Raw genomic sequence first — 7,777 nt, 5'->3', positions numbered from 1 at the left:
TTATTATTATTATTTTAATAGCCAATCAGATAGTCTGATTGGTTTTCCATAACTTTAAAGACATAATAAATAGAGAAATCTCGATTTTGAGTCTTTTCATTTACATCTTCTAAGATTATTTATTTTTATAGTGAAAGTAGTCCTGATCACGATCTGGTTCGGACTGTGAATCAAATCGATATCGACCTGGGTCAAACCCAAGAACAGAATGGGTCAATGGTTCCCATCCTTGAATTGAACTGGGTTCGTGCATAGGGAGCTGGTTATGGTTCCTCTTCTTGTGAATTAGAATCAAAATTGGTGGTTTGGTCCGGTTCTGATTCAATTTGAAATTTTTCAATTTTTTTTTTAATTTTTCCTAGATTATATAAATTATTTTGAGCATCTTCAATTTTGGGCCATTCTCAAATAACCTACACATTAATTTCTATGAAGTTTTGAATTTAATTAGCTTTTTTAGATTTTTAGGTTTAATTTAAAATTTTTAAAATTCTATTTTTTAACATTTTTCTTAGATTGTGTACATGATTGTGAGTGTGTTAATTCTTGGGTGATTCTCAAATAAGACACACAATAATTTTTATGAATTTTTTTAAATTAAATAGCGTATTTAAAATTTTTGGTTCAATTCGAAATTTTTAAAATTTTATTTTTTTTAATATTTTTTAAATTATGCAGATGATTACAAGTATCTTTTAGAGAATTTTCAAATAAGGTATATAATAATTTTTATGAATTTTTGAAATTGATTAGTATATTTTAAATTTTAAATTTTTATTAAAATTTAATGAATTCAAAAATATATTCTTGCATAAAGTTGGAGATTGAAATGGAAAAATATTAAAACTAATTATTGGATGGTCAGTTTAATCATTGTTAGATGTCTGAATATAAAATTATTTAATTAAAAATGATTGTTGATATTTGATTTATAATTTTATTGAATTTAAAATTTTTAAAAATATTGGTTTAAAATTCATACTAAGCTGAAACCTCTTAAATCAAATTGGACTCAACTGAAACTTGAATTGAAATCGGATTGGACTAGGGCTCAACTGAAAGCCCCAACTGAAATCGTAACCATAGAAAACGTGATTTTATTTCAAAGATTTTTTTGGTACATCACCGTGGAGTGGTGTAACTGAAAAGAGAAAGTACCATCTTATTGAACATGGTGGCATGTGCTTGCTGTCTATGATAATTGACGTTGGCCTACCAATTTTACTGAAATCCAAGTCCTGAGCTCATCACAGGTTTTAATGAAGACAATTAATGCATTCAGTCATATCAAATAAATTGTTGTTGACCTCTGCTAAATGTAAATAAATAAAAAATAGAAATTAAAATTCTAATAATTATGAATATTTAAAGCATTTATTTTTAGCCGAAAAAATAGGTGGCTCAAGCCTTCCTCTAAAGGCCATGTGGAAAGTGCTACCTTATTATCTATGACAACAGGCTGATGCATTAGAATACATTGGCATGCATACGTGGCCAGTAATAAATAACTTGTTCATCATACGTATCTACTATTCTGAATACAAAGACTGGTTGCGAAGGGTAAAGGGCAATGGAGATGAACAAATTTAAAGAAGAAGAAATGGAAGATGGGTCGGAATCTGGGATGGGAAAAGATAAAGTAAAGAATCTGGTTTGGGAAGATGTCACAGTATCGGTGATGGCAGACAATTACTGCTCCAGCATGCTAATGAGCAAAGCTGCAAACTACGGCAGGAAATTGGTAAATGGGGTAACTGGGTTTGCTTTGCCTCGTCGAATTATGGCTATTATGGGTCCTTCTGGTTCTGGCAAATCTACCTTGCTTGATGCATTGGCTGGTTCTCTCTCTCTCTCTCTCTCTCTCTCAAGTTTACGTTATCTTATATTAAAATATTTAACTAATAAATAAAGTCACAAGGTTTCAAATTCTAGACATTTTTATTCTAGACATTTTATGAGTGAATTCCAAGAATAATTTTACATCGTTTTTTAAATTGGCAATTCCATATTTATATGCAAATGGAAGTAGCTAATGATTATTTCAAGTCTTGCTTTTTTAATATTTGTTTGAACACTAGAATTTCATGAGAACTCATTTTAATTTATTTTTTAATTAATTTTCTTACTTAGAAATTTAATAGGCGAAAGAATTAAATTCTTTCTAATTTTTTTTGAAAGCAGTTAAATTCTTTCTAATTTAAAATTTTTATTTTAAAATAAATAAAAATCACGTCCATAAAATATAATTGTGTGAAAATTAGTGAGTGGGAGTAGATTATCTCAATTAATAAGTTGACCAGAGTTATTTATTGAATGGTTTATAAAAAAAATTAAAGCATATTTAAATTTATTTGAGTCGTGAGATTTTTCAATTAAAATGTTAATTTAATTTTATTATTTTAATTTCTAGGTCAACAATTAGTGTTAGATGGATCAAATTCAAATAAAGCAGCTTCAAATTAAATCATTGAATCGTCATATAAAGTCAATTCTAATTCATATGTTATTTGTGTTCTAATTGTTTTAAACTAACCATAAAATTTACACGAAAGCTTGGAGAAGAGTAGAGCACATTAGGTTAGAGGAGAAAGAAAAAAATGATAGACATAAATTGACTTGGAAGATAGTAGAAACATTATACATTTTTTAGGATTTAACCCAAAATCATTTAGAATGTAGAAAACGAATCCATATAGCCAATACAAAATTTTTGGGATAAAGATTTAATTGAGTTGGATTGAATTGAGTATAAGTATATATTTTAAATTAGCAAATTTATATTATCAATTTGAATTAAAAAAAAAGAGTCAATCGAATAAAAAAAATCACACCTTTTCGTTAATTTACAATTTTATCATAACATTTCAATTTTAATTTTAATATCTTAATCTAATTTTTAAAATCAAATTTGCAATTAATATCTTAATCTAATTTCCCACCCAAATTTGATTTTCGAAGTTTTTTTTAAGGCCTGGTGAGTCCTGCAGGACTTTTTCCATAGCCTGGTGCATAATCCAGGCGCTTACCCAGTTGTCAGAGATGAGCTTTCCTGCCAGAACAGACCTCTGTTGTGAGTAACTGTTGGACTCGATGGTGTTAATTGAATTACATCATCAGAGCATTAATTAAGAGTAGTCTTATTGTTTTTTTTTTCTTTTTTTTTTTTCCAATAAACTATGGCACTGCATATATTTAGAGAAATTCTTAAGTTAAGCTAAGTAGGGCTCAAAGAGTGCTTGTGAATCATTTATAGTTCAACTAAATTTTTATTGACATTATTGGATTGGTATTCTGTTAATTGAGTTTGTTCTGTGCACAACACCTGTTACAAGTAGAAACTCTTGTGCCCAGTGTAAGTATTTGATAATTTTTGCTGTTTTCCTAATTCAACCATGAAGATAAAAAATTATGCCTATGAATTTCCTGATGCCATAGAACAAGCTACTGAATTGTTTCTTTCATTGTGAAGTTTGCTTCTTGAATGCATAGAAAAATTGGGCATAATTTCATCCCATTAATGTAAATTCTTTAAAATTGCATTTTAGAATTAGCAGTTCCCTTCTTTAATTTGTCAAGTAATACTTTGAGCATTTCACTGACAGGGAGGCTTTCACCCAATGTAACAATGACTGGAAATGTTTTGCTGAATGGGAAGCAGAGGAGCATAGGCTGCAGAAAAATTGTAAGTAACTAAGTATCATTGATCAATCTTATTGATAAAGAAAGAAATAATACGAAGAAAGAATATTCAAAATAAAAATGTTGATGCTGTTGGGCTAGAAAATAATTGAGTGTCTATCTCATCATACAAAACGTTAAGAGTTCAAATCGTAGCACTGATATTCTTGGAGTAGTAGTTTAGCTCTTTGATTGATTGATCATATTATTTTATATGCAAATTCTTTCTTTGAATATTTTGTTTCTCTTCAATTTTCATCCTGGATATGTGTTTCTGATTTATTTTGCAGTCTTATGTCACACAAGAGGATTTTCTCTTGGGGACTCTCAGTGTCAGAGAAACCCTCACTTACTCAGCTAAGTTGAGGCTTCCTACAACATTTACAAAAAATGAAATCAACGCAGTAGTACAAAACACAATGATGAAGATGGGATTGCAGGATTGTGCTGACAAAAAGATTGGAAACTGGCATTTGAGAGGAATAAGTGGTGGCGAAAAGAGGCGACTTAGCATTAGTCTGGAGATATTAACACAGCCTCATGTCATGTTTCTTGATGAACCCACTTCCGGGCTCGATAGTGCTTCAGCTTTCTTCGTCATTGAAGCTTTAAGAAATATTGCTCTTGATGAAAGAATAGTGATTTGTTCTATTCACCAGCCAAGTAGTTTTGTCTTTGATTTGTTTGATGACTTATGCCTCCTCTCAAGTGGAGAAACCATCTATTTTGGAGAGGCAAAGGCGGCCATCAAGGTAATTAAATAGAATACTTGGATAATAAAATTTGACAGAAGCTGTTATAAAAATGTGCTGATTTTGTTATCCTGTTATGCAGTTCTTTTCCCAGGCTGGATTTCCTTGTCCAACAAGGAGAAACCCTTCAGATCACTTTCTTAGGTGTATCAATTCAGATTTTGACAAGATAGCTGCGAATCGATTACGATCACAAAAAGATTTTGTATGTAGTCATATAACTTTAGTCTCTTCTGAATTAGATTGTTTTCTGTAATTACTACATGTTAATTAAGTTGTTTTCTGCAATTCTGAGCATCCTCTCACCATTAAGAAAGATTTCTGATATATACATGTGTTACAGGGATCTCCTGAATCTTCAAATTCTCAAATCAATCTGAGCACAGAAGATATCAAATCGGTGCTTATACAAAAATACATGAATTCTGCATATTCAGTAGACACAAGAAAACGGATTCGAGAACTTACCCTTGTTCATGTGAGTAACTCAAGCTTGAAGAAATTACTTCTAATTAATCATATTATAATCTTAATATTCGATACCCCATGTAGGAAGAGCTTGTGACTGGTCCATATATGAACAAAGCCAGTTGGTGGAAGCAACTCTGCATATTAACTAACCGTTCATTCATAAACATGACGAGGGATCTAGCATATTACTGGATACGGATCCTATTCTGTGTTCTAATCGCACTTGGTGCTGGAATTATGTTCTTTGATATTGGCTTATCAAGCTCAGCAATCTTAGCAAGAGTTAAATGTTACACATATTTTTTCGACTTCTTGCTTTGCTTGTGTGTTGGAGGCTTACCCTCTCTCAGTGAAGAATGGAAGGTAAAATAAAACACATCTACAATGACATTAAATTTGTTAATTTACTCATGCTAGAAGAAGCAACCTTTGTCAGGGTTCGTGTCATAGTAAAATTCTCTCTGCAATAGCAGGGAGAATGATGGTTTAGCAAGTATGCTTACATGGGTACAATTGTGTAGGTAGTGTACTATGAAAGATACAATGGGCACTATGGAGAGGGTGTGTTTGTGCTTGCCAATTTCCTTTCATCGCTCCCTTTCTTGGTGATCATCAGTCTATCCTCTGGAATTATAATCTATTACATGGTGAAATTTCACCTGGGATTCTCCATCTATTGCTATTTCTGTATCAATCTCTTCTGCTGCATTGCTATTATGGAGAGTATCACAATGATTGTTGCATTACTTGTACCCAACTTCCTGATGGGTATAGGCATTACAGCTGCTGTGATTGTAAGTAAAAGATTAAACCTACTTCTTCTATTAATTTTATGCTTTTTAGAGGAATTCATGGCATTGAGTGTTGTAATCTTCTTCCAATGCAGATGCTTTTGACGATTGCAGCTGGACTCTATAGGCAACTGGCTTATCTTCCCAAGTTTTTCTGGAAGTACCCAATGAGCTATATCAGTTTTACGGCCTGGGCTGTACAGGTAAAGCTAAACTACTTATTGCCTGTTTGGATCCTGATTTTATTGATCAGCTCAAGTACTTAGTTCTATTGGTCTTCTACAAAGAATGTTGCTGATTGCTTTACTATATCAATCGTAAACAGGGTCAATACAAAAATGATGTGATTGGTCTCGAGTTCGAACCACGGGTGCCTGGACAGCCAAAGCTTAAGGGCGAGAGGATCCTTGAGACTGACTTAGGAGTCAACTCGAACCACTCCAAGTGGTGGGATTTGGCTGCTCTCTTTTTCATATTTTTGTGTCACAGGGTTGTTTTCTTTATGGTACTAAAATACAAGGACAGAGCAGTATTGCTATTGCACAGGCTCTTTGCCAAACAGAGTTTTGAACCCCTACGCAAAACGCTTTCAGATTCTTTTAGAAGGGAAAAATATACCTCCTCTAAGAGACACCAACCCCTCCATCCATTGTCTTCTCAAGAAGGCCTTGCATCACCGTTGCCTTAGCACTTGTGTGTAATTTTTCAAATACTATGGTAATCATGTTTATAAATTAATTACGGGTACAAATCATTTTCAAGTTTTCTTTTGAAAAAGCACTATTTAGATTTATAATAATTAAAAGTAATTTATTATTGTTAAAAGCTTCTACATCAAAATTTACTTTAATCAATAACCATTGATTTAGTGTATTGTAAGAAGTCTAATATACATATATATATATATATATATATATAAGCCTAACAAAAACAATTCATTTGACTTTTTAAAAAATCGCCACACAACATTTTGAATGATGATTTACAAAAATAGGCTGCTTGATTTTTTCAAAGAACGCAGGTTGCACATTAAAAGAAGATGTATTCTATGATTACTTGATTTTATTATAAAATGAAATTATTTTGTTAGATAAAATAAGATGATTTAATAAAATGTTACCATTCATTTTATGAGATTTTGTAAACTGATATTATTTTTAAATAGTTAATTATAAAAAATTATTAGTTTAACGAAAAGAGTAAAATTTCTACATGTAAAAAAAATCACGGCAATAATTTTTAAAATCTTTATAACTCAAAAGTTAATTAAAATAATAAAAAATAATATAATTATAAATAATATAAAAATTAAGAATATTTTTATTTATTAATAAGTTTATCCTCTCAATTTCACTTATATATATATATATATATATATATATATAGAGAGAGAGAGAGAGAGAGAGAGAGAGAGAGAGAGAGAGAGAGAGAGGGATAGATTAATATTAATCTTTGAAACATGAATGTTATATGTGTATCAAATAATTAATAATTATTTTATTTATGATTTGTAAGTATACATTTAATTATTTAAAGTAAAATACTAATATTAATGTAAGTTAGTTCATTGTGTAAAAAAAAAATTGATTTAGAAATTATTATGTCCTTTATTAGATTAACATATAATATTAATTTACTTATGAACATAAATCTAATACAATAAAAAAAAGTAATATAATAAGTGTTTATAAATATGAATGGTGAATACATTTAAAAGTTGAAATGACAAATCAGTTATACATCCAAGTCAGTTCAATGGTATTTAGTTTGTTCAAACTTTGTTTATGTATATATATAACCTTGATAATTAAAAGGTAATGTTTATTCTTATTATTATTATTATTTGGTGTCACTGTGCAATGAAGATGCTCTTGAACGAATTAAATGTGCCTTTTGCTGCTGCCTACTTTAAGTCGTGTTCCATTGTTGTGGAGGCAATTTTTGCTAGCATTTGACATCTCCATAACAAGAAAGTGGTAGAATTTGTAACAAGCGTGAGCTTAAGTTGAGAACTTAATGATTTAATTGGGGAAAGCTCAAAAAATATACAGGAATAGCCTATCTTCAAGAGGCATTGAAGATGAG

General features: G+C 30.5%; 1 protein-coding gene across 1 annotated transcript; it reads left to right on the top strand.

Annotated features, from left to right (window-relative positions):
- Window positions 1–1,488: 1,488 nt before the first annotated feature.
- Window positions 1,489–6,430, top strand: LOC110650280 (ABC transporter G family member 15). The gene is made up of 9 exons (XM_058143918.1): window positions 1,489–1,838; window positions 3,603–3,682; window positions 3,969–4,430; window positions 4,513–4,635; window positions 4,774–4,908; window positions 4,983–5,264; window positions 5,423–5,695; window positions 5,788–5,895; window positions 6,018–6,430. Exons 1-9 carry the CDS (start codon window positions 1,571–1,573, stop codon window positions 6,378–6,380), a joined length of 2,094 nt encoding a protein of 697 aa, XP_057999901.1. The 5' UTR covers window positions 1,489–1,570; the 3' UTR covers window positions 6,381–6,430.
- Window positions 6,431–7,777: the final 1,347 nt, after the last annotated feature.

Source organism: Hevea brasiliensis, chromosome 3 (genome assembly GCF_030052815.1).
Source record: "Hevea brasiliensis isolate MT/VB/25A 57/8 chromosome 3, ASM3005281v1, whole genome shotgun sequence".
Classification (NCBI taxonomy): domain Eukaryota; kingdom Viridiplantae; phylum Streptophyta; class Magnoliopsida; order Malpighiales; family Euphorbiaceae; genus Hevea; species Hevea brasiliensis.
This window is presented reverse-complemented; position numbering and strand designations above follow the sequence as displayed.

Excerpts from the sequence above, each read along its gene's own strand:
- LOC110650280 (XM_058143918.1), top strand. The coding sequence starts at position 1,571 with ATGGAGATGAACAAATTTAAAGAAGAAGAAATGGAAGATGGGTCGGAA. Across the intron at positions 4,909-4,982 it reads GAGAACTTACCCTTGTTCAT|GAAGAGCTTGTGACTGGTCC; the intron begins GTGAGTAACTCA and ends TACCCCATGTAG. Across the intron at positions 5,265-5,422 it reads CTCTCAGTGAAGAATGGAAG|GTAGTGTACTATGAAAGATA; the intron begins GTAAAATAAAAC and ends ACAATTGTGTAG.